This window comes from Tilletiaria anomala, assembly GCF_000711695.1.
Source record: "Tilletiaria anomala UBC 951 chromosome Unknown K437scaffold_82, whole genome shotgun sequence".
In the NCBI taxonomy this organism is placed as follows: Eukaryota; Fungi; Basidiomycota; class Exobasidiomycetes; order Georgefischeriales; family Tilletiariaceae; genus Tilletiaria; species Tilletiaria anomala.
The window spans coordinates 23107-46460 of record NW_013546940.1 but is presented as its reverse complement, the minus strand read 5'-3'; the positions used below and the strand labels follow the sequence as shown (position 1 = coordinate 46460).

The 23354-nt window shown below is 56.2% G+C and overlaps 11 protein-coding genes across 11 annotated transcripts; 7 read left to right on the top strand and 4 right to left on the bottom strand.

The window, feature by feature from the left end:
* The first annotated feature begins 688 nt into the window (after positions 1-688).
* Positions 689-1652, top strand: K437DRAFT_178965 (uncharacterized protein). The gene has a single exon (XM_013386201.1). The coding sequence runs from the start codon at positions 995-997 to the stop codon at positions 1499-1501; it is 507 nt and encodes a 168-aa protein (XP_013241655.1). The 5' UTR covers positions 689-994; the 3' UTR covers positions 1502-1652.
* K437DRAFT_258352 (aldolase) lies at positions 1328-3308 on the top strand. The gene is made up of 4 exons (XM_013386200.1): positions 1328-1617; positions 1722-2036; positions 2130-2355; positions 2450-3308. The coding sequence occupies exons 2-4, from the start codon at positions 1802-1804 to the stop codon at positions 3057-3059; spliced, it is 1071 nt and encodes a 356-aa protein (XP_013241654.1). The 5' UTR covers positions 1328-1617; positions 1722-1801; the 3' UTR covers positions 3060-3308.
* A 744-nt stretch (positions 3309-4052) lies between these two features.
* On the top strand, positions 4053-5435 carry K437DRAFT_178980 (putative NADP-dependent mannitol dehydrogenase). Its single transcript, XM_013386199.1, has 3 exons — positions 4053-4257; positions 4444-5230; positions 5308-5435. Exons 2-3 carry the CDS (start codon positions 4470-4472, stop codon positions 5333-5335), a joined length of 789 nt encoding a protein of 262 aa, XP_013241653.1. The 5' UTR covers positions 4053-4257; positions 4444-4469; the 3' UTR covers positions 5336-5435.
* A 999-nt stretch (positions 5436-6434) lies between these two features.
* Positions 6435-7095, bottom strand: K437DRAFT_179018 (putative Rpc11-DNA-directed RNA polymerase III subunit C11). Its single transcript, XM_013386198.1, has 2 exons — positions 6608-7095; positions 6435-6522 (listed from the first exon to the last, which is right to left on the bottom strand). The coding sequence occupies exons 1-2, from the start codon at positions 6879-6881 to the stop codon at positions 6470-6472; spliced, it is 327 nt and encodes a 108-aa protein (XP_013241652.1). The 5' UTR covers positions 6882-7095; the 3' UTR covers positions 6435-6469.
* Positions 7096-7304: 209 nt separating this feature from the next.
* K437DRAFT_258350 (glycoside hydrolase family 79 protein) lies at positions 7305-9876 on the top strand. The gene is made up of 3 exons (XM_013386197.1): positions 7305-8525; positions 8610-9220; positions 9295-9876. The coding sequence occupies exons 1-3, from the start codon at positions 7601-7603 to the stop codon at positions 9667-9669; spliced, it is 1911 nt and encodes a 636-aa protein (XP_013241651.1). The 5' UTR covers positions 7305-7600; the 3' UTR covers positions 9670-9876.
* Positions 9817-12516, bottom strand: K437DRAFT_258349 (uncharacterized protein). Its single transcript, XM_013386196.1, has one exon. It carries the CDS (start codon positions 12203-12205, stop codon positions 9899-9901), a length of 2307 nt encoding a protein of 768 aa, XP_013241650.1. The 5' UTR covers positions 12206-12516; the 3' UTR covers positions 9817-9898.
* Positions 12517-12638: 122 nt separating this feature from the next.
* K437DRAFT_288568 (uncharacterized protein) lies at positions 12639-14609 on the top strand (the record flags this gene model as incomplete). The annotated part of the gene is made up of 5 exons (XM_013386195.1): positions 12639-12717; positions 12964-13238; positions 13305-13604; positions 13719-13934; positions 14035-14609. The coding sequence occupies 5 exons, from the start codon at positions 12639-12641 to the stop codon at positions 14173-14175; spliced, it is 1011 nt and encodes a 336-aa protein (XP_013241649.1). The 3' UTR covers positions 14176-14609.
* Positions 14387-16315, bottom strand: K437DRAFT_178913 (putative glycerol kinase). Its single transcript, XM_013386194.1, has 2 exons — positions 15067-16315; positions 14387-14974 (listed from the first exon to the last, which is right to left on the bottom strand). Exons 1-2 carry the CDS (start codon positions 16189-16191, stop codon positions 14480-14482), a joined length of 1620 nt encoding a protein of 539 aa, XP_013241648.1. The 5' UTR covers positions 16192-16315; the 3' UTR covers positions 14387-14479.
* Positions 16316-19271: 2956 nt separating this feature from the next.
* On the top strand, positions 19272-19755 carry K437DRAFT_269754 (uncharacterized protein; the record flags this gene model as incomplete). Its single annotated transcript, XM_013386193.1, has 2 exons — positions 19272-19453; positions 19524-19755. 2 exons carry the CDS (start codon positions 19272-19274, stop codon positions 19753-19755), a joined length of 414 nt encoding a protein of 137 aa, XP_013241647.1.
* Positions 19756-19895: 140 nt separating this feature from the next.
* On the bottom strand, positions 19896-21682 carry K437DRAFT_226875 (cytochrome P450; the record flags this gene model as incomplete). The annotated part of the gene is made up of 3 exons (XM_013386192.1): positions 19896-20098; positions 20159-21363; positions 21432-21682. 3 exons carry the CDS (start codon positions 21680-21682, stop codon positions 19896-19898), a joined length of 1659 nt encoding a protein of 552 aa, XP_013241646.1.
* A 682-nt stretch (positions 21683-22364) lies between these two features.
* Positions 22365-23344, top strand: K437DRAFT_269752 (NAD(P)-binding protein; the record flags this gene model as incomplete). Its single annotated transcript, XM_013386191.1, has 2 exons — positions 22365-22894; positions 22963-23344. The coding sequence occupies 2 exons, from the start codon at positions 22365-22367 to the stop codon at positions 23342-23344; spliced, it is 912 nt and encodes a 303-aa protein (XP_013241645.1).
* Between the last annotated feature and the right edge of the window lie 10 nt (positions 23345-23354).

Genomic DNA, 23354 nt, shown 5'->3' with positions numbered 1-23354 from the left:
CGCATAATTTGCGCTCACGCATGGGTTTTAGTTCATGTATGGAGATATGGAACTCTATACAGACTTTCCTAATGACCGGGCCAAGGTTGCCTGTACGAGGGATGTCGCATACGCTCTTAGCTCTGTACATTTGTTGATGCACCCCGAAAAGCGAAATTACCTCTTCAGTCCCCACAAATCCCGACCTGTCACCGGCCTCTGCATGCATCAAAATACGTGCTTACACAGGCCGTCCCAATTGTGGCTGTTGACGGGGTGCAAAAAGTGCAACAAAGTTCCATGGACTTGTATCCTGCTATTTGCTGGCCCGCATCGCGCTGGTTTACAGGCTACAACCGAGTCAGTATCCCGAAAAGCCTTCTCAGATGCATTCCAGTTCTAGTCAGCGAAAAAAGACAACAAGCAAGACAGTGCCATTCAGCCGCTTAATGAGCCCACTGGATGATGGGTTGAAGGAGTGCATAAGTGCTTGCTAGGTGCCGTCTTACCTGCCTACCCGCGGCCAGCACTGACCAGCATTCGATATCGGATACCAACTCAAACCGAAAACCATCGGCACATCGACTTTCAAGGAGCTCATAAACCATGTCACTGCATTGTCCAATCTCCTCAAGAACTCCTCCATGCGGAGTGCTAGCCAATATGAGAGGTCGGTGAGGGGAGACTGCTCAGTCCTGAATTGAGTGGTACAGAGTAGAGAATCGAGGCACGACGTTCGTGAGAGCTCTCGACTCCGAAGCGTAGATCCAGAAGGCTATTATTTAACTGAAGTCGAGTGGGCAAAGGTCCCGAGTCTCGACATCGACATCGACTGCAATGCTGCGAGCAAGAAGCAAGATCCACGAGTGCAACTGCAGTGATCCAGGTTTATCAGGAGGGGAAAAGAATGTCAAAGCGATGTAGATTCGTGCAGGACCACCATAATGCATAGAGGAATGGAACTGCTCGTACATAACCGCTCTCGTGCTCCCCAGTCCCAACCTCACGACGCTCCATGGAGGAAAGAAGTGACGATGTATGCAATACACCGGATTCAAGACAACGGAGGAGCCAAAGAGAAGGAAGCAAAAAACTAGCTTGCCCTCGCAGCAGACCAGTCCGGGGTGAAGACGCGGGGGGAGGGGGGAGGCAGCGTCCCGCCTGTAAAGGCGAGAGGCGCTTCAGCACTGCTGCAGTGCCTAACGCTCCAGGGCTAACTCTCCCCCACGCTCATGTAAACTCAGACTCTCCTTCGCATGGTCGAATTGGGGGGACGCCTTTCGGTATTCGGACGCACTTTTCGCCTGTGGGTTCGCATCCAGGATTCAAGCTTCATCCCTCTTTGATCGTTCTATGGGTTTGTAGACTCTCATTGTCCGCTGCCCTGACGGCCCCGGTGCAACGGAGACCCTTGCGAGAGCGTCACAGAGCGATCCACCCGATGGCGATACCCCACGCCCTCCCCCAAAGCCAAAGAGATATACACCCAAGGTGGGCAAGCCTTTTGGACTTTGTTGGCTAATTCAGTCGCCGTACTTTGGCCACCCACCACTAGCGACTAGTTGGGGCGGGGGGATCGGTCTTGGACTCGGTTTGTCCCTACTACGAGAAATACTATAAAGAGAAGTTCCCGTAGCCGTGAGCATCTTCCTCTTCCTTACCTTTTCTCCCTTTGCATCCTTATCTGAATTCCCTGCGTCCCACCTTTGCATCTTTTGCTGACGTTGACCGACGCGACTTAGCTCCCCATCTCAGCCAACCTCCCACCCGTTGTTTCACGCTACCCCGACCAGCTCGGCCTTCCTCATAAGTTACAAATACTATGGCTCCCACCGCTTCCCCCCTGAACGGCAACGGCAGTGCCAGTTCGACACACCACACCAATGGTAGCAGCACGTCACAACCCAACGTCCCCGGCGGCATCTACGTGCCGATCGTGACACCGTTTCTCTCCAAGGAACAAGGCGAAGAACTGGACCTGCCCACGTTACAGAAGCACTGTGGGCGTCTCGCTTCGGCCGGCTGTGGCATCGTGCTGATGGGCACGAATGGCGAAGGTGCATATGACATTTGGTTGGATTGTTGCTGTGCTAGTAGATACCTCGAAGTAGACGCTGACACTCTCCATGTTGGTTGATGCTCGCTCGCAGCCTCGCATATGACCCGCGAAGAACGGCAGCAAGTCATCAGCACGGTTCGCAAGCTGCTCCCGACGACGCCGATCATCGCGGGCACGGGCACGGGCTCGCTCAAAGAGACCATCACGCTGACCAAGGATGCGGCGCAGGCGGGCGCAGACGCAGTGCTTGTCATTGCTCCAGGATACTTTAGCGCTGCGATCGGCAAGAACCAACATGCGCTCAAGGAGTACTTTACGTGCGTTCTCTAAGGCAGTTGGCCAAGGCAAAAAGTGCTCAGCTGACACGCTCTCGTTTTAACACATAAACACACACATTCTCGCTGCCTGCAGCGAAGTGGCCTCGGCCTCGCCAGTACCAGTGATGCTGTACAACTTCCCTGCAGCTGCGGCAGGGATTGACATGGACAGCGACCTACTCTGCTCGATCGCCGAGCACCCGAACGTGATCGGCGGCAAGCTGACCTGCTCGCAGATTGGCAAAGGTGCGCGGCTCGTCTCTGCTCTCCAAGCGCAGGCCGCTGCGCACGCCAAGCCTGTGTGGCACGTCTGGCCAGGCTTTGCGGACGTTCTGTTGCCCGCCATGACGATCGGCATGACGGGCGTGATCGCGGGGACGGGCAACCTGTTCCCGCACACGCTCGTCGAGCTGTACATGCTGATCGACGCTGCATTTCGCGAGAAAGACTTTGGCAAGCTCGAGCAAGCGCAGAAGCTGCAGGAGCTCGTAGGGCGCGCTGACTGGTGCATGGCGAAAGCAGGCATCGCGGGGAGCAAGTGGGCGCTGGGGCACTGGTTCTATGACATGGGCGTACCACGCAGACCGCTGCAGCCGCTCGGGAAGGAAGGACAGCAGATGATGCTGCAGGAGCTCCAAGAGGCGATGGAGCACGAGCGAAGATTGGCAGAGACCAAGGGCGACAAGTTCGTCGCCAAGGCGTGAGGCCCAGCCACTGGTCTCGTGTTTATGTTCGTACTTCGATGGCAATGCAGTCCGCCATCCCGTAAGCCTGGTGTGAGATGACGGGCCGCACAGATCTGTGCGCGCAGCCATCCTGCCCGCTCCGACAACGCGACTGACTGCGGTCCAGTGCATTCGCCCCAAACGTGGAAGTCAACTGCGTGTTTGTTCTGGCACGGCGCACTGAACACTTCGTCACCGCCCATGTGCCCCCCCCCCCACTCCACCTTCTCCGTCTCCGGACTGCCCGGTCAACGTCCCGTTGCGCACCAACCCGGCACAGTGAGCTGGTCCAGGCATAACGGGACGAGCATATACAGCTTGCCGAGCCTTGTGGCGGCTGAGCATTCTTATCTTACACAACAGTAGCATGATCGCACAGCTTCAATCACCTGACCCTGCTGGAGCAGGTCTAGCTGCCGCCTGGCGCCAGGCGAGCCCAGGCCCCAGCATCTGCTGACAAGCGAGGTGTACAGAAGACTGGTGCTTGAATGGGTGGCTTGTGCGGCCCAAGAGAGATGAGGTGCCGAATGTGTCATAAGGGACGGACGGCTGACAGAAGCCGGCCCGGAACTGTGCGATGCGAAACTCTCATGGCTTGCAAAGAGATGTGACCGGGTTATGCAAGTAAGCGTCACCAGCTTCCAAACCGCTGGAAAAGATGAGATACATGCACTCCATACAGGCACAGTTGAATCGGTCTCAGACATTTCGTATTTGCACTCTGACGCTCGGGCCACCATGTGCAGCTCACTGTCATCGATGGAACATGATGGATGGTTCCTGTTGCACTATGTTGCGCGCGGCGCCGGGCGTAGTCTCTAGTTGCACGCCCAATGAGAGTAGCTGGGCTCACTGTCAGAGGGGGAAACAAGCTGGAACTGCCCCACGGCGCTGTCGCTCACAAGACCCTCTCTTCATGAACATCTCTCTCATCGCCTTTGCATCGGGAGATAGACGTTCCATCGCATTCCATACCACCTTGTGCATTCCATTACCACTCCCACTCCCTCCATCCATCCATCCCCCCTAACTCTTTGACGGCAACCGTGCATGGCAACCACCAGCAAGCACGATTCTACACCAGTATAAGCGTCCTCGAGAACGATCGCTTCTTCTGCCACCCAGCACCTGCTTGTTTGCCATCGTTGATAATCTAGCCACCAGTGCTTCATCTTGGGTAAGTGCACTGCGACAACGCGGCCGGCGCTTGGGCTTGATGACCTTTGCGGCTGGTGCTGATCGTGTTATCTTGCATCGATACCTGTCGCGGCGGGGCTCCTACCCCTGTCACATGCGCAATTCCATACTCTCTCTCGTGCTACACGTATCCTCCGCCTTCTCGGTCGTGTGACGTACAAACAAGATTCATCCCCCACTCGCTCAGCCAAAATGCCATACACCATTGATCTCTCCGGCGGCACCGTTGTCGTCACAGGCGGTAATCGTGGCATTGGTCTCGCTATGTCTGAAGCAGTCGCCAACGCTGGCGCTAATGTCGCCATCCTCTACCGCTCTCACCCGGAGGCCGAGAAGTCGGCGGCAAAGGTGGCGGAGAAGTTCGGGACCAAGGTGAAGGCGTACAAGTGCGATGTTGGCGACCAGGAGCTGGTGCTCAAGACGATCGAGGCGGCCGCCAAGGACCTCGGCACGCCAATCGTCGGCCTCATGGCCAACGCTGGCGTCAGTGTCGTGAAACCGGCGCTTGAGCTGAGCAAAGCGGACTACGACTACGTGTACAACACCAATGTCTTTGGTGTCTTCAACACCTGCCAGGCAGTGGCAAAGCACTGGAAGGCGGTCGGCTACAAGAAGGGCAGCATCGTCGTCACGTCGAGCATGTCGTCGGAAATATACAACCAATCGGCGCCGAACGTGCCGTTGACGCAAGTGTTCTACAACTCGTCCAAAGGCGCCGTCAGCAATATGGTCAAGTGCCTTGCGGCCGAGTGGGCGCCGCTGGGCATCCGCGTCAACGCGCTCGAGCCTGGGTTCTGCAACACGGAGCAGACGAGCGGTATGGATGCCAACGTGCGCGACTACCAAGCGAGCAGCATCCCTCTCAAGCGCTTCTCGGAACCCCACGAGCAGGCCGAGCCCGCTGTAATGCTACTCAGCGACAAGGCCAGCTACATTACGGGTACCATCTTGCGGTGAGTTGTAACGCGGAAAGGACATGTGCCAACTTTCTGATTTGTGGGGTTGCTGACCAACTTCATTTTCATAACAGCCCTGATGGAGGCTTTACCATCTGGTAAATGCCGAGTCCACCACACGTCATGTCGTCGGCATCATTCCGCACTCCCTCTGCATGCGACTTTTCATACAGCAGTCGCACCACCCAGCCAGATAGCTCATCGCCCCATCTGGTTCGCATACTTAACAGGAGAGCAGAGCGAATTCCATTCGATTCACAGAAGAGAAGGAGAGGAAGCATCGGCCGAGAGCAAGAGACACGATGAAAGAGAGTGGAACAGAAATGTGTGGACGAGAGATTGTTTCTCACGCGTGCGCATACTTCCGCTTGCGTCTACGCTTCACGCAGGATGAATGTCTACGAGAAGCAGATGGTTCTCGAGTGCAAGCAAACAAAATGAAGCATACCGTGCCCTTTTGTGTTTGATGTTGGATCTACATGCTTTGGACATAGGAGATCCTTCTAGCTTTCAGCGGATGCATGGTAGCGGAGCAGAGCCGCCTGTATGATCAAGTATATGCTGATTGCGACCAGAGCGAGAGCGGATGTAGCCGCTGTCAAAGAGATGACCAAGATTGCTAGAAGCAGCCGTTCCACAAACGAACTCTCCATGGCAGGCGCGAGACTATTCGGCGGCGTCCACGCCTAAGGGAGAATTGCTGATTGGGAGAAATGCTGATTCGAGAAGGGGGCCGCTCGTGTGCAGAAAGCCGTCTGATGAGGTCGCATCAAGGCGTTTGTTACACACCCTGGCCATCGGCAGCGACAGAATGTCTTCAGGGCGCAATGGCATCGCTTGCCTGGCTGCTCGGTGCCATGTATGGAATCGCATGTGGCGCATCTGACGCAACGTGGCCTGCCTTTTTTCTGCGCAATAGATGTGCGCCGGGGCGGATGCGTGGGGAGGGCTTGAGGGTGAAGAGTACCCGCACGTCCATATCCCATATTATGTGGAAGGATTGAGTGCATACCAAAAGGGGAGGGTCCAACCGGGGAGCCGTTGGGGGCAGACTCTTGTGGCATGACTTGCAGCGACCAGCCGGGTTTGCTTGCTACGCGTAGTGGCGAGAATGCGTTCTGCACAGCAAAGTTCGTCTAGTATCTTGCTCACACTGCCTGCAGCAGGGAGAAAACGAGTAGGCGAAAGGTGGATATGGCGAAGACAAGCTAACGGGGCCAAGAGGCAATAGCCCACTTAGTTTTCACGCCATTGTTCTCCGCAGCTGCAGCACTTGTAAAACGTTGTCACTGGCGAAAAAGGGAAGGGAGGAATGATGCCGTCTGTCAGTCCTCCCATAATGCATGAAGAGAAAGGTCTTCGGTCTGTGCTCACTTGGCTCGTCAGCACTGCGAATCTGGATCTGCATAAAGTACGCCCGGCCATGCTCGCATTTGGGGCAGACAGCCTCGGTGCTATCGACGTTCTTCCAGCTGTCCTCGCCGCCCATGACATCGTCGACCTTCTTGCGCGGCAGACGCTTGCGTTCGAGCAGCTGCCGCTTGATCGGGTACTCGTACGGACACGTCTGACATGCCCAGCGGTTCTCGAACTCGTTGCCTTTCTTGATTGTCAGCGCGTTGGCGCAATTTGGACAGAACAGGAGCATCGTCGATCGCTTCTACGCACACTTCCCGTTCGCTGCGTCGCTTCTGTCCGCGCTACTCAGGACACACTGCACAACTCAGAACGTGACCTTCCCACGCTTGTGCATGCTATTTGCCGGTGGGTGCCGTCATTCATCCTACCCACATGTCTTGCAGAGAGTTGCCTCCAGAAAGAGTGTTTTTTTGAGCCTCACAGCATCCAGAAATGATCCGCATTTCAAAAAAAAATGATCGACTCCGCGGTTCCGCCCCTACCAGCTTTATTCCGGGGGCTTCGGCATTACGGCAACACCTCCTGTGCTTCAAATTCCGGGGATTCCATCTCGGTACCCACAGCAAGTATCGAAAATATCGACAGGAGTGATCCTGAAATGAATCGAACTGGGTGACTTCACCACGATCCTCCACAAGCCAAGCTACACAATATTTCGTCGGCAATAGAGGCTCGCATTATCTATCGTACACGAGTTGATCATCTTCGGTCTGCTCCGTGGGCTCGCAGCGTTTTGCTCGCAGAATAGAAGCACTGCTCGAACGTCAAACGCCAGGAAGCGTATCCAAGTCACCTTAGATCGACACGCGTTGCAACTCGTTAGGTATCGAACACATGTTACCAGCCACCATGGCTCTCCGATCCCAGTACCCGCAGCGTCATGGACGACGATCAATAGAGAGCCGGTCAATTCGACGGCGGTTGCGATCACGCTTCTCACTCACATCCATGGCTACTGCTCTGCTCGCAACATCGTCAACATGGAGGAGCGGTACAGCAGCCCAACAGATCCCCCTTGCCGCGCCTTCTCTGCAAATCATTGCCGCCCCGGCTACGCCGACCAGCGCCAATGCGACAGGGCCACCTATCCCCGCCCTCGATAGCACTGCGTACCCTGTCCCTTCTCCTCCAAGTGCAGCGATTGGGACAACGCAGCTGAACCTCGCTTATGGTCAAGGTGATGCGCCGATCTACCCTGGTATCCCTGTCCTCGGCAACTTCCTTGGTCTTTCCATCGAGCTATCCGTCGTGGACGAGATCATCGGCAAGACATCCCAAAAACTAAACATTTCATTCTTGAACTACATCTCTGCGCTGGCCACCCGTTCTGGTATGGGCCCCATTCTCCGTATCGGTGGCAACACGCAGGACACGGCCATCTACAACGCCACCTCCACCGTTTCAACGGATATGATCGTCAAAGTCTCTGACCATGGCTACACAGACAAAGGAGTGCCTGTCACTCCTTCAATCGAATACAATGACCTAGTTTTCCAGGCAATGCAATCCCTTGCTCAGAAGCTCAACACACATTTCGTCTGGGGTCTCAACATGGTCAACCACACCGCCAGCTTCACCGAGCTGATGGTCAAGACGCTGAACCGCTACATTTCAGACCATGTAGACCTCATCCTCGTCGGTAACGAACCAGATCGGTACCCGCAGACCGGAAACAGACCCTCCGACTACGACATCCCGACCTATCTCGATGAGTGGGGTGACCTCACCGGCAGGGTCATGGGCGACTTGATACAGCCGAAACTCTTCACCGCTCCCAACGTATGCTGCGGATGGACTACCTTCAGCATCACCGAGGAGAACGGCATGCGCGAGCGATTCAAAGACCGGCTGAAGGCAATCAGTGCCATTCAGTGTGAGTTACAGGAAGAGCGACTACTTGATCTGTGACACCGGCAATGCTGACTCAACGGGTGTGGAACAACGGTGTCAACCCCAGACCCGCAATCGCTGTGCTCTAGTAATGGGGTACAGGGCCATGAGTTCTACTTGAACCACACCAATACAGTCACTTTTGCCCAGTATGACGCAGATGCCATCGCAGCAGCGGTCGCCAACCAGATTCCATACTACCTAGTCGAGACAAACACGGCATCGTGTATCGGTATTAATGGCGTCTCGAACGCCTTCACGAGTGCCATTTGGGGTGTTGACGCGGCACTGCAGCTCGCCTACCGCAACCACACGGGTGTATTCTGGCACACGTCCGGTATCAACACGATCTATAACGTCTTCACGCCGCCTGCGTACAACGCCACCACCAAGAGCTGGAAGACGGGCCCGATCTACTACTCGAGCCTCGTCGTCGCCGAAGCGCTGGCGAGTCAGACGAACAGCAGCCAGGTGCTCGACTTACAAGTGGACCGGGATGACGCGTCGGCATATGCCATCTTCGAGAATACCGTCGCCAAAAAGGTCGTGCTTATCAACATGATCAACGACGCTTCCGGTGCCAACACCTGGACAGCCAACATACCCGCCCAGAGCGGGCAGACGACTGTCAGCTACAAGCTCCTCGCCGCACAAAGTGTTGATTCGCTTGATGGGATTGTGAGTTTCATTGAACTTGCCATCTGCGATCGCTACAGTATTGAACATAGAGCGTACCCGTTCTTCCATGCCAGACTTGGGCCAACCAAACATTTGGCTACTGGAGCGACGGTGTCCTACAAGGAGCCGAGAACATCAAGACGGCTGCGTGCAACGATGGCCAGTGCCCTGTGCAGGTACCTGCGCCGGGTGTAGCGCTCGTCTTCCTCACGCCCGACGTGACGGAGAAAGCAGCCGTGCCGACACAGACGTTCGAGCCATATGGAACAGACAACCCGAGCATCATCGTCAACAGCAATGGCAGCCGCGGCAACAGGCTTGGCGCGACCTCCAAGGGTAGCTCGAGCGGCGCATTGCCCAGCTTGTGCATTCCGACCGATGGCAGGCTGTGGATCGCCATGGCCGTTTCCGTCGTCGGCGGTGCTGTGGTCGCTGGCTTCTTGCCTTGAGCAGCATCACCTTTCTTCTTCTCGCTCCCCTCAACATTGAGGCTCGCGCGCTATCTTCGCATACCTCCCAAACCACTTCTATCATCTACAAGGACATTTGTTCTCTTTCATTGGAATTGGGTCTGCAACGAATCTAAAATTGTATTTTACGGATATCTTTCCAAGAGTACGGGCACGGACAATGAAACCTGGCATTGGGAGACGAAGGTATAGCTTCATCGACATCTCCTTACTGGACGAGTTGCTCCAACTGCGAGAGTACATGCAGAATGTTCTGTCGCGACATGTTGATCCAGAGGTACTCTTTCCCTGGCTGCAGCGAGCGCAACTGAGGGTTGGCGTCGGACCACTTAACGATGCGCAGGAGCGAATGACTAGTGTATTCCGGCAGGAGCGAGCGCATCTGATCATCGGATGTCGCGGTATAGTCCCGCATCGCGCGATCGAGGACCTCAGAAAATAGCACGGGCCGCGGCGCTGGAGGTTGGATGCAGGCTCCCCCCTCACCTCTGTCTCCGCCTTCGTCCAGGTGAACTTGCATGCTGGCGATCAGCCGGAACAGCTTTTTGGCCCTGACTGTGACACTCTGTAGGATGCTGATCGCGCCATGAGGCGAGAACTCCACATTGAGCTCCTCGTCGTCCGCACCATGGTGGTCTGCGCCAGCGCGACCCGCTAACCCTGCAGCGGCAGGGGTAGACGCAGACGAGGGTGCGCCGTGGGGAAAGTTCTCTGCGCCTGCTCTTCCTGCGTGCGAGTACAGATGCAGCGACAACGCGCGTGGCAGCGAAATACCCTTGTGCGCCATGTTGCTGGATGAGACGAGCATTTCGTCAATGGGTGGTACAAACGTGTTGAGGTCCTGCCATAGCCAGGGGATTGCCGTCACGCCGCCCTCAGACGCATCGCCAGAGCTCCCACCGAGCAAGAGCAGGCCGGAATTGATGTGTGAAGCAGTCGCGAGCAGGTAGATGCGTGGAGCTCGCGCCAAGATCGCAAGGACGCGTTGCGCACGTGAGGACAGCCAGGTCTTGTTATCGACCCCGATGAGGAGCAGATAGAGAGGCGGTAGCGACTCCGTCCTGGTTCCGGTCTGTATCTTCGATTCCGGTAGAAGTTTACGCTTGGACCTGCGAACAGGGGTGTACTTCTGGCGTAATCGATGCGCCCTCGCCTCAAGATGGTTGGCATGCTTGACCGACTGGTCATCTTCCTCCAGCCGCACGGCTTGCTCATCCTCGCCATTTGCTTTCTCGCCGCCAGTCTCTTCGTCGGATGATTCGTCCCAGATTTGCTCCCCAGCTTGCGCCGTAGCTGACTCAGCCGCTTCCAGCAGCTTCTCTATTCGCAGGCCCGGCATGTAGCCTCGTACGACGACCGCAGTACCGTACGCCCCCCGCGCTCTTTGCTCTACGTAATCCTGCAGGACTGCCTCGGGGGAGCCGACGCCGTGGAAGAGCAGCTTGAACCCTTGGCTAAGCAAAAGCGTCCACTCTGCATAGCTCGTGCGTCGATGGATGTTGATATTGAACTCTTCGAGCACCTGCGTGTTGAATGCGCTCCCCGCTCCGCTGCCTGTCAAAGAGCTGCCTGGCTCTTTTCTGCCACCGACCCGCGCTGTGGCATGCTGCGCAACTGAGGCAGATGCAACTGATGCCTTGGGCTGGTCAATTGTTGGCAGGTCGTATAGCTCTGCGACCATCTCCGTCGTCAGATCTGGTAGCAGTTCGCTGATGAGCGCGTCGGAGGTAACACGCTTCTTCTTGCGTGATGCAGACGACGCGGCGAAGGCTTCGAAATAGTGATCCGCCGAGCTACGCCGGAGCATCGATTCGGATGGGCCGGACACCCCGGGACCACGATGCGGTAAAGTACCCGACAGAGCGGCCAATGCTGGCGTTCGGGAGTCGGCGTGGAGGCTGTCTGATGTGGAAACAGTGGCAGACGCAGCTCGGGCAGCAGCAGTGTCTGCTCTGAGCTTGTCTTCGAAGTTGATACGTGTTCTCTTCGGTGGGGGTGCGCCGCCAGCATCGGGATGGGGCGCAGCGTGACTACCCCCGATTTCTGCTGCCGCTGGCATGCCGCTTGGTGCCGCCAGACAGGCTGCGGCCGAGGTCGCCTGCAGCTGCAGCCGCTGATCATCCGTGTCTACGACATTCTGACTAAAATGTACGCTTCGTTGACTAGAATCGAACCCGCCGACGCTTTCCTGCGACGGGGTTGGCTCGATCGCGCGCTCCTTTCCCTTGCGTGTCGACAGCTTCAATGTGGATGCCTTTGGTCGCGAGACACTAAGTGCGGGTGTTGGTGCTGGAGCTGGAACTGAAACTGGGATTGGAAGCGGCGCTGGCTCTGGCGACGAAGTAAAAGGGTGTTTGAGCGCAGCCTTTGTCTCCTTTGCGTCTGCGGCAACTTCATTGTCCGGCTGCGGAGGAGACGTTTCCCTCTTGGAAGGGCGGCCTCGTGCCGTTTGACCTGAGCGCGTTGCCATGCGCAGCGGGCCAGTCGGAACACGCGAAGACACTCGCCGCACCATGGTGGCAAATGCGTAGCGTGCGATGATTATGCTTCTTCGCTCCAGGCGGCCGACAGACGTTGGACGGGTCAGCTGGGCGGGCCGTGCATCACGGTAAAATTTGGCATTCCCATTGTCGCGTCCATGCTGTTCACATCAGACAGGGGTTTCGCTGGGCACAGCACTGTTGCAGCATCTCGCGCCATGGACCGACAGCCGAGCAGGACCTCGCGAAGGCCATTCTTCCGTCGCAATCCCCCATTGCGAAGTATTCGATTGAAAGCCACCATGGCTTGCTCTCTCGACTCCCGATGCGTCTCTGGGTGTGAGCGGTCAGAAGGTGAAGGGAACAACCCTACTTCATGCACAAGCAGCATCAAATGTTGAACAATGCCGTCATATTGTCAAAGGGTGACTACTGACATCTTCTTGTGTTCCTTGCTCAACCCCAACGATGTCTTGTGCTTGCCAACTGTGGTTGCACAGTCAGGCATTCGTTTTCGGCCATTGCTCTTCCCTTGGGCGCCTCACCCGTAGGTGGAAATACGGCAAGACTCACGGCAACGGAGTTTCCAACCTCCGAAGGAAAAAAAGAGAGAGCGCGATGGCGATCGCGTTAACCACAGCCTGGTCGACCGCAAGAGCGACGGTGCTTGCACAGAGCAGGTCTCGCCTGGCACCCTTACCCACCCGGGCGAGCGAATGCTGTTGTTGCCTGCTTCACGCCCGAAGACCTTATGAACGATCAATCAGCTCAAAAACCTTGGCTGCGTCACCAGCAACGCCTGGAGGACCGGAAGGCACATCTCCATCCCCGTCTTCGAATTATGGCGCCGCAGTGACGTCAACGGCAGAGACGAAAGCGTTCGTCTCGGTGCGAGACTACTCTTCCTACCTGGCGCACTACTTTTATCCAAGACGCCTACAGCGGCACTACCTGGCACTGCGCGCTTTTAATGCAGAGCTGGCATCGATCAAGGAGACCGTCTCTTCTGAGATACTGGGCCGCATTCGAATAGGATGGTGGAGGGACGCGATTCGGGGATGCTACAATGTGAGGGCGATTTTTCCACTTGATTCGAACGATTGAAGGCCTGTGTTTGACAATGTGGGCCTTCAGAAACGCCCACCAAAGCACCCTGTTGCTCTCGCGCTTGCAGAAGCGATCCACGACCCGGCAGTCCTCGCGCAGGGCGGATTGGTGCAAGACCATTTCCAACGGATCATCAGTGCACGTGAAGACGACCTTGCGGCTCCACTGACACCACCGACGCTGGAGGACATGGAAGAGTATGCCGAAGCGACGTCCTCGCGCCTTTACTACCTCTCCCTTAACCTGCTCGGCTACGACGCGCGAAGCACCGACGAGATCTTCTCGCATCTCGGCAAAGCGTCGGGTCTGACGCTGCAGCTCGCCTCTGTGCCTTTTCACGCCGGCTTCCTCCCACAGCAGACTGCCTCGCCAGGCGACAGCACTGCGAGTGCATCAGCCGGTCCGTCGCCGTCGCACCGCCCGTCAATGATGCGCGGGCAGCGACGGTTGATGCTACCGCACGAGCACCTGCTCGCCCACCGCGTTGTCGAGGAAGACGTTTACCGCAATGGCGGGCGAGCGCAGGGCGTGAGAGATGCCGTGTTTGAGACTGCAACAAGGGCGAACGATTACCTCATTACGGCCAGGACGCTGATCCGCGACTCATTCCGGCGGGGAACAGTGCCGGAGCAGCTGGCTGGCCCGCTAGTTGGTGCTGTGAGTCGTCGCGCATGCTAATTCTATGCAGTACCTATGCGCAGATACGAACTTTCGCAACTGAAACGCCGCCCGCCCGCTGCTGCTCACATGTCCACAGGTACCTGCGCGTTACTACCTCGAGCAGCTCGAGAAGCACGACTTTGACCCGTTCCACCCGGCGCTGCAAGCCGTCGCCGCCGGGCGCGACTGGAAGCTGGCGTGGGCAATGTGGCGAACGAGCCGGAGCCGTAACATCTGATCATCCCGAGGCAGGCAGCAGACTGTTCCGCGCCTGTGTTCAAACCGGCGCTCTGCTCCTTTCTTCTCGCTTGCAAAGCAAGTCGACGAAGGCATTGGAATACATGTTCCTCTGATCATGCGCTATAGCCTGACCATGAGATGCTGTAACTGACGATTGCTTGGACATGAAGGCATAAATTTGAAAAATGCTACAGGGGTGTCTGCTTGAGCTTGATTGCGACGATGGAAAGGATATGCGAGTAAGTGACCGCTGCTGGCATGAGGACCTGCCCTGGCGTCTGCTCTACTTTGCAATGCATCGCCTACATTGCCGCCTTCTCGCCGACCCTAGCGGCGCCTGTCGCGGACGCGTTCTCCTTTCCGCCGTCATCCTCGTCCTCGTTGACGTTCCAGCCGCGGGAGCGCTGCACAGCGCGCTCCCAGCCTTTTTTGCCGGCGCGCCTCTTTTGCGCACTGATGCGTGGCTCAAACCGCTGCTTACCGGCGCGGTTGACCTTGTCGAGCGTGTGTGGCTCGTTGACGTTCCAACCGAAGAGGCCGATGGCGCTGCCGGCCATGATGGCGCTGCCGAGCGCCGTGCTCTCGCGCATTTCGGGGCGCTCGATGGCGATACCCAGGATGTCGGCCTGGATCTGCATTGCCTCGTCCGAGTTGGTCATACCCCCGTCGACCTGCAGCGCCTTGAGGTGGATCCCCGAGTCCTTGGCCATCGCATCGAGGATCGCCTCGGTCTGGTAGCACGTCGCCTCAATTGTCGCGCGGCAGAAGTGGCGTCGGTCCGTGTATGACGTGAGACCCTGCGAGTTTTGTTTCCCAACGTGGAAAGGGCATCAGCACCCAGCAAGCAAGCATGCAGCATTCACAAAGGCGAATATGTGATCATACGCACCACGACAGTCCCAGCGGCGCTGTCGTCCCAGTACGGGCAGAACAGGCCGCTGAATGCGGTAACAAAGTACACTCCACCGGCATCTTCAACCTGCGCGGCGAGTGGGCCGATCTCGCTGGCGTCCTTGATGAGGCCGAGGCTGTCGCGGACCCACTTGATAGCGCTGCCGGCGACGGCGATGCTGCCTTCGAGCGCGTAGTGCACTGGCGCATTCGGGCCAGCCTTGTACGCGATGGTCGAGAGCAGGCCGTTGGCGCTGTTGACAACGTGCGTTCCCGTATTGTACAAGAGGAAAGCGCCGGTGCCGTACGTGTTCTTGGCCTCGCCGGCAGCGAAGCACTTGTTGCCGACGAGCGCGGCCATCTGGTCGCCGAGGATGCCGCCGATGGCGACGCCATCGAGTGGGCCACCGCGCATCTGGCCGTACACCTCAGAAGACGAAGCGATGCGGGGGAGGACGTCGATGCGGACGCCAAAAAAGTCACACAGCGCCTGGTCCCATGTCTGCTTGCGCAGGTCCATGAACATTGTCCGCGATGCGTTCGACGAGTCGGTCACGTGCACCCCGCCGTCCGGGCCGGCGGTGGCGCCGGTAAAGTTGTACAGCAGCCACGAGTCGATGGTTCCGAAGCGCAAGCGGCCTTCATCGTGCGCCTTCTTGACCTCGGGCAAGTTGTCGAGCATCCAGCGCAACTTGACCGCCGCAAAGTACGTCGACAGCGGCAGGCCCGTCTCAGCCTTGACCGCATCAGTGCCTTTGGGCGATTTCTTGGCAAGCTCTCGGACAGTGTGTGCGGTGCGCGTGTCGGGCCAGGCGATCGCGCGGGTCAGGGCCAAACCCGTATCCTTGTCCCACACCACCGTCGTCTCGCGCTGGTTGGTGATGCCGATGACTTTTACGTTCCACTTGCCGCCATCGAGCTTGCCAAGGTCGGCGACGGCCCTCTCGATGCACTGGTAGCACTTCTCGACAATCTCGTGGGCGTCCTGCTCGTGCCAACCCGGATGGATGAAGTACTGTGCGAACTCGAGCTGGTGTGAGGCGAGCACCTTGGCCGTCTCGTCGAAGATCATGCAGCGCACCGAGGTGGTGCCGGCATCGATGGAGGCAACGCAGTTTGTCATGATGGGAAAATCTCACCTGCTACGCTCGAGACTGCGGTCTGCACAAAGAGGGGGTGAGGCTGATGGGTGTACCAAGAGATCAGAGGCGATATGTACTCCTTACTTCCCGAGCGGACCGGGCGGTTCAACGTGGGGGCAGGAGTGTGGGTCGAATCGGCAGGATGCGAACACGCCAATGTCCGCTACAACGATGATGGGGGGAGGTGGGGGTGCGATACGGAAGCAATGGCGTTCGACGACAAGAGCAGATGGTCCAGGGTGAATTGATTGGCAAACAGGTGGGTTGGAAGGAGAAGATGATGATGGCGGGCCGATGGATGGGATGGACTCGGGGGGTGGCAATCTCCACACTATCAACTCCTTTGGCTGCTGGCTGGGTGCTATTTGGGGTTTGGGGGGGTGGGGGTGGCTGTCCCGTTCCGCTCTGCCTTGACTGCATGGCATCCCAGCAGTCTTGGGTCCGCGTGGGTGGCCAGTGTGGGGCACGAGCCAGCCGGGACAGCCGGCACAGAGGCGAGGCTAAAAGTGCCAGCGCGTGGTCAGGAGCCGAGAAGCGGCGCGAAGCCAAGAAAAAGTGCAAAGCATGCACCTGCAGGGCTCTTGGGACAGCCACTAGACTCCACCTCGTTCGCCCTTTGACAGTAAGGGACGCAACGGACTAGCCCTGAGCACAGCAAAGTGCAGTACATCACAGTTTCACACGTCGTATGCGCAGCGTCCATTCATCCACCATTACATATGCACCTGCGCCGGCCCACCGGACACTCGATCTACCGAATGCCATTGTGGTGGTGCGCAAGTCTCGAGGCCGCATGTGGGGTGAACATATGGTCCCAGCGCCGTCGAATGTCGTTGTAGTGAATGCGAGCAAAACGAGCCAGGCAAGTGATCCGATGGCAATGCAGCATAGCGTGTGGGTGGGCGTGCGTGCATGCTTGCATGCGTGCCATTATTCGCTTGGTGTTCAGACATCCGCTCAGCACCTCAACCACCCTGCAACCTCAGTTTCCATCTCCCTGATACCGAGCGGAAGAACCGATTTGCTGCGAGCTTGCCAAACGCTGCGGGGTTCGTCAGTGTGAGCAAACGCGATGGGCTCTATTGCAACCCTTTCTTGGACGACAGAATCCGGGGTTCTGTGGTGCGAACGCTCTCCACTCGGCAGACTCTCGACGGGTGAAATGCTCCCGCCTCGTCACAGTAGATTCAGACTCTCTCCGAGGGTTCCTAGCATCACAATGAGAGTGATCTTCTTCCATGTTGGCATAATGGCAGGCAAGATGTAACGACCCATGACAAGAAGTAACGGCTTTGAACGATGCCTACACATCTCTGTAGCATGTGTCGCTTTCATCAGCGATTCTCTGAGCAAGTATACGCAGTTAGGCATGAGTTGATCATCGCTGGAAAACTTTTCTCTTCCATGCCCAACCGGTTAAAGCTCTCAGCTAGACTTTGTACCCCACACCACGCTTCTGGCCATCGTGGGTCGCGGCGCGGCCCCCGAGCCGCAAAGCGACGGCATCTCACCGAGCGAGCACAGAGCTATAGCGATGCCTTGCCTTGTAGCTGGTGGCGACCTCTCAGCTTACATTGACGGTCAACTCACTTGCAACTTCGTCTGCGCACGCTGGCGCGCGGGGCGGTAAGGATGACAGCCAATTCGCTCCGCAAAACCCCACCTATGTTGACGACGACACCGCCGGCATTGCTGCTTGTTGGCCCAGTAAGCTGGTGGCGTATCACGATCGATCAATTGTCCGCGTATTTAGTTACACTAAGTGTTGCGGTACCGGTGTGTGCATGTATGTACCGTACCGTACCTTACCTTATCTTATACATCCATTCATTACAATTTCACAATGTGCCATGAGTCGCTTAGTCGTCTTCACTATGTCCTTCACGCTTTCACCTCAACCAGCCAAGCCCCAAACGTTATACAAAATCCACGGCAGACAATTGTGTAACAACCTGACCAAGGAGTGCCATCAGTCTGCGTGGCCTGCTGCCAGGAACAGAACCTAACTACTAAATTCCTTTTCTCATGCAGGACATGATTCCGCTGCCCCAGTGTCCAGGGAAGCCAGAGAATATATAGATATATCTACGGTACACATCAACTTGTGTGAACGACCTCCATGATTCCTTTTGACAATCACAATTCCTGTTGCTGTGAGAGGATTGTTGTTATTCTCTGCTACTTCCACAAATGGCAGTCAGCTTTAGTCGACAGCAGGACGGGACCAGTTGAATTTCAAGACAAGTGCGCAAGATTTTGTCTCCACATAGGAATGATTCGCCTTTCTGTCGTACTGTCCTCACATACATCCACGACCATGAACTGACGATAATTCCACCACTCTACTGATGCGTTCACTAGTTCCTTGGTCCATGCTTACTAACTGTAATCAGAAAACGATGTTCTCGGGTTAATGCAACAGTTGTGTTTCATCGTTCACCTATCCAAAGAATACAACTTGTACCACTGCGTTCCTGGAAGGTGAAGAAGATATAGCAGCAGAGCCATCAAAGTGAAAGACTCATCTATCTGGCCTCTCCCACTAACAATCCAGCCTTAACTGAGATCGCTCGAGAAGCACCAATCTGGCCCACGCCTAGTCAACATCCAGTTCACTCTTGTCTTCTTCATTGTCGGCGCACTCGTCGTTGCCCAGACAGCACGTGCTGCCTCGCAGACGTACCTCGTCAACAACATCCTACGTGAGCAGCTGTCGCCAAGGGAAATGCAGGCTGGAGCTGCGAGCTCGAATTCCCAACAGGTGAATGGGTTAGCGCCAGCCCCACTGGGACTTGCGCAGATGCTTCCAACAGCGAGTGGCAAAACTTTTGATAGAGGATTCGAATGCTTTCCCACGGCACATTTGCTTCTAATTTGCCCACCGCCCAATGCTGCACGTACCCCACTTGCTCTAGCGGTAGATGATGAGTACATCGTGACATGTCCAAATCATAACGTGAGACTCGCAGAACCGAACCTCCATTCGACGACCCCCCCCCAGCGGCCCCGAGATGGTATGCACCGACTCTAGGCAGGTATCAGTCCCGGTAGCTCGGAGATCATGTGCTACCAGAACCAGCGCGCTAATCTATACGGATACGAACTGATCCCGCCATCCTGCATTCACCAGACCGTTCCAAGTGTCAAGGCCAGGGGCCTGGGCCGCCAAGCCTTCCTGGCTGCCATCACCGAAGGCGGCGTGCAGAACCACGCAAATAACGGCGTGTCTGCCTCATTCAACTAGTAAGTCGCGAATGGACCGGTATCCAGCCACGACAGTTGCCAAACGCTTCTAATCATCATTGCATCTCAGCCGGTACGACAACGTCGGATCAGACCACGACTGCGTTGGACTCTTCCAGCAACGTGTCGCGGGTTACATCAATATCGCCGAGCAGTTCTCCGACCGCATGGTCAAGTTCGGCGGCTGTAAGAACATGGACGTTGGCATCCTGTGCCAGAAGGTCCAGGTCCCGGCTTACCCAGTACCCTACAACGACAATGTACCGCAAGCCAAGAGCATGTGCTCTGCGCTGGGCTCCTAACATACCACAGAGGAACGCCAAAAGCATACACCTATTTCAAGAATGATAATTTCACTCATGGCGCAGACCCACTCTCGTCTATTTGACTATAGAATAAATATCCCATCTTGTGCCAGGGAACCTTCGAACAACCCCCTTTGTCAATCTGACTTGAGTTTATGCACGCGCAAGCGGATTGGTCTCCGCGGCTCGCGCCAATGCAATTGGCTCAAATCGGGGAGCGGTACCTCTTGCGGGCCGTAAGGCTCGTCTTTGTCGTTGACAGTGACAAAGTCGTTGCACAGCATAAAGGTTGCGGTGGCCATAATCGTCTCGAGCTTGGCAAAGCGTATCCCCGTGCAGCCTAGAACACAGGGCGGGTCAGAAGCCGGCGCGAATGGTGAAGTTGAAAGTATGAACTCACGGTGATGCCCAAAGCCCCAGCCGACCATGGTGTACTCGGTCTGGCCCTCGCCTCGCTTGTATCTGAACGGGTCGAATCTCCACGGATCTGAGAAAGCATCGGCGCTGTGCAAATTGGACGAAGGCGAGTAGACGACATAGGCATTGTCCTCGATCTCATGACCCAGCAGCTTGAGACGTGGCCTGACGTTGCCCTTGGTGTCTCTGCGCGGACCAGGGTAGTAGCGATTGATGCTGTTGGTCAACAAGAAGCGAATGCTTTCCCTGAAGCAGAGCATGAGCGTTTCCAAGCCTGACTCCCACTCTTCGAGCGTGACGCGCGTGAGCCGCTCCTCATTAGTGAGCTCCTCATACACCTCCCCGCGTTTCTCGGCGCTTTTCTTGCACAGATCCTCGATTTCATCCCTAACCACCTTCTTCAGTTTTGCATCTGCTCCAATCCAGGCAAGAACATATGCGCCTGTACCGATGGTGTTGAGAATGCCAGCAATCAATCCACCGATGACAAAACGGCTGATCTTGCCGGGCGAATGTCCCTCATCGATCAATGTTTGCGCGTAGTCATCTTCGCGCCGGCCCTCTTCGATGCGCTTCTTGACAGACGCGCGAACCATGATCCACAGTGTTGCTGCGCCCACGAGGCGTTTGATCAGCTGCGGCTGAGGCAGCCATGGAACCAATGTCGTCCAGAAGCCGGCATTTCGTTGCGTCAGCCAGAATGCCCACATGAGCTTGCTTAACTCAGCGGGAGCGGAGGCATACTCGGATAGTCCCATCATCCGCACGCTAAATTGAAAAATGAGGGGGTAATAGGTTTGTTGCAGATCAATCAAAGCTGCGCGGGTGGTTGGAGACTTGGGCGACCGCGCGATCCATTCGTCAAAAGCCTTCACCGCATCGCTCGCGAGCACAGGCGTGATATCTGCCAGACGTCGCGGGCTGATTGCTTTTGCCAAGTCCCTCATTTCCTTCCTCTCCTCTGCATCCATTTCGCCGCCATCGTCTAGTCCTTTTTGACCTGCGCCCTGGATGCCAGCAAAGAGCAGAGAGTTTCCTTGAGAGAAGCTGAGGTCCGGATTTTGGGCGATGGCTCGCATTGTCGCTTCGTCATTCGACCCGACGTGGTATACGATGTGCCCGAAGAGGTTGAACTTTGCGATGCCTTCATGCGGTCGTGCTGGATCTTTCGTGACCATTTTGTTCAGGCTGCGAAGAACAATCCGATCAGAGACAAATTCTGAGAGACCTTGGATCATCTCGCCCTGCTAACTCACAAAGTATAGCGGTTTCCAAAGAAGCCAACAGCACCAAGGCCAGGAAATCTGCAAGGCAAGATTGGCACATTGTTGATGCTGTGGTGCAGCCGCTTGGGTGGTACAAAGAGGAGCCAAAAGAGAAACACTGCGAAAGCGATGCTGGCGACGAGGAGAGTTAGTTGCGGTGACGCGACATGGCTAGCCTTGATTTGTCCGTCTAAAAAGTGATCTGCTACTGAGGTAGGCGTTCGTCTGGCTTTCCAATGCATGGCCGCCTGTAGGCGCTCGAGAGCAGACGTCAGAGATGGTCGTGGAGGCGGCGGCAATGTCGACTTGATGCTGAGGTAAGACCAAATTTTGGACGCCATCTCGCTCATTCTCAGCGTGCAATTTAAGAGACCAAGGTGGCTGGCGTACCTCGCATGTGTTTCGACCTCCTGTCGCAAGCAATCCCAGGCCTATTCAAGACCTTTGAACCAAGAGTGCGGCTTGCACCTGTGCGAGCTTGGCTACGAACGGGTACGGACTCGAGAGTCCCGAATGACATGAGTGGCCGGACTGATGACTGGACCAACAGTAATTGACGGCAGAGGGTCCCCATTCTCATGTGTTTTTGCTGGCCGGCATTTGGTACCTTCTTGCTTCGGACGTACCGAATTCTGGTGGGTTTGAATCGTCGATCACCCAATTTCGAACTTACAGTTGCACATTCAAAATGTGGTTCGACTCTAGACGCGAGCTGGTCAACTGTTTCCGATAGTGAAGAGGGTCCAGCGCAGAAAGCGTGTAAGCCTGATTGTTGGAAGGGCAGGTCATAGATTGGGACTGGGGGACTCGACATTAAAGCTTCACGGATCGTGAAGAAGAGTATGCTTTGTTAGGTTTCCTGGAGTAAGCTTGCCATTTGGCCCTCTTAGACACTTGTTTCAGCGTAGAATCGTCGACCACGCTATGTCGCACCCTCTGCAACGCTATCTGCACGCCAATGGTTCTACCACGTCATCGCGCTCGTCTGGTGCACCTTATGCGCTTGTCACCGGGAGCACGGGTGGCATGGGTGAGGAGTGGGCGTATCAGCTCGCAGGTCTTGGCTTCAATGTGATCATTCAAGGGCGAAATCGCTCAAAACTGGAAGTCGTCAAAAAGGAGATCCTGTCCAGGCCGGCATCAAAGGGGGTCGACGTCAAATTGCTCGTCACGGAAGCGACTATCTGGCCCAATGAACCCCTCACTCAAGGTCTGACGGCGCTCATGAACGATTCAAGTGTACGTTTGACGATTGTCGTAAACAATCTCGGTATCAACTCGGTCTCGTACCCGCGATTCGAGACGGAAACCAGAGAAGACGTTGCAAGTATCATCATTGCGAACTCAATGTTTCCAGCAGAAGTCACGCGTTTGACTCTTGGGAAACTCAAGCAGCACCAGCCAAGCTTACTCGTCACCATCACCAGCATGGCATGGACCAATCCTCCACCGTAGTGCGTTTCGATTCTGATCGATATTGACTGCTTGTTCGCGCACTTACACTTTGGACTCTCGCCTATAGTCTCTCTCCCTATTGCGGCACCAAAGGGTTTGACGTTTCGTTCAGCCGCTCGCTGTACAACGAAATGTGGGCAGAAAAGCAGAAAGTGGATGTAGTGTGCATGGCGCCAGGCCAAGTTGTCTCGGGCATGCACGAAGGCGAGCCAGGGATCATGGTTCCCACGTCGGAAGCATGGGTGCGTGCAGCGATCACTTCCCTTCGCTCAACATGGTGGACACCGCGCCCGGCTCCGTTCATATACCCCTGGGGCCCGCAGCGGTGGTCGCAAGCCATCGCCGATTGGCTGCCCAGCTCGTTCAGTAGTTGGATCGCCATTCAAATGGCGCTCAGCCTCAGAGAAAAGTATTGGAAGAAGATGGGGATCGACGGGGTTCAGAGCTAAGGTGTGACGA

What these genes read in the sequence shown, in the direction of transcription:
- K437DRAFT_178980 (XM_013386199.1), top strand. Translation starts at nt 4,470, where the DNA reads ATGCCATACACCATTGATCTCTCCGGCGGCACCGTTGTCGTCACAGGC. An exon ending in ATTACGGGTACCATCTTGCG is followed by an intron (nt 5,231 to 5,307) that starts GTGAGTTGTAAC and finishes TTTTCATAACAG; the next exon opens with CCCTGATGGAGGCTTTACCA.
- K437DRAFT_258350 (XM_013386197.1), top strand. Translation starts at nt 7,601, where the DNA reads ATGGCTACTGCTCTGCTCGCAACATCGTCAACATGGAGGAGCGGTACA. An exon ending in GGCAATCAGTGCCATTCAGT is followed by an intron (nt 8,526 to 8,609) that starts GTGAGTTACAGG and finishes TGTCAACCCCAG; the next exon opens with ACCCGCAATCGCTGTGCTCT. An exon ending in TTGATTCGCTTGATGGGATT is followed by an intron (nt 9,221 to 9,294) that starts GTGAGTTTCATT and finishes CTTCCATGCCAG; the next exon opens with ACTTGGGCCAACCAAACATT.
- K437DRAFT_178965 (XM_013386201.1), top strand. Translation starts at nt 995, where the DNA reads ATGGAGGAAAGAAGTGACGATGTATGCAATACACCGGATTCAAGACAA.
- K437DRAFT_258352 (XM_013386200.1), top strand. Translation starts at nt 1,802, where the DNA reads ATGGCTCCCACCGCTTCCCCCCTGAACGGCAACGGCAGTGCCAGTTCG. An exon ending in GATGGGCACGAATGGCGAAG is followed by an intron (nt 2,037 to 2,129) that starts GTGCATATGACA and finishes GCTCGCTCGCAG; the next exon opens with CCTCGCATATGACCCGCGAA. An exon ending in GCGCTCAAGGAGTACTTTAC is followed by an intron (nt 2,356 to 2,449) that starts GTGCGTTCTCTA and finishes CGCTGCCTGCAG; the next exon opens with CGAAGTGGCCTCGGCCTCGC.
- K437DRAFT_179018 (XM_013386198.1), bottom strand. Translation starts at nt 6,881, where the DNA reads ATGCTCCTGTTCTGTCCAAATTGCGCCAACGCGCTGACAATCAAGAAA. An exon ending in TCGCAGTGCTGACGAGCCAA is followed by an intron (nt 6,523 to 6,607) that starts GTGAGCACAGAC and finishes CTTTTTCGCCAG; the next exon opens with TGACAACGTTTTACAAGTGC.
- K437DRAFT_258349 (XM_013386196.1), bottom strand. Translation starts at nt 12,205, where the DNA reads ATGGTGCGGCGAGTGTCTTCGCGTGTTCCGACTGGCCCGCTGCGCATG.
- K437DRAFT_178913 (XM_013386194.1), bottom strand. Translation starts at nt 16,191, where the DNA reads ATGACAAACTGCGTTGCCTCCATCGATGCCGGCACCACCTCGGTGCGC. An exon ending in GCGCCGCTGGGACTGTCGTG is followed by an intron (nt 14,975 to 15,066) that starts GTGCGTATGATC and finishes CAAAACTCGCAG; the next exon opens with GGTCTCACGTCATACACGGA.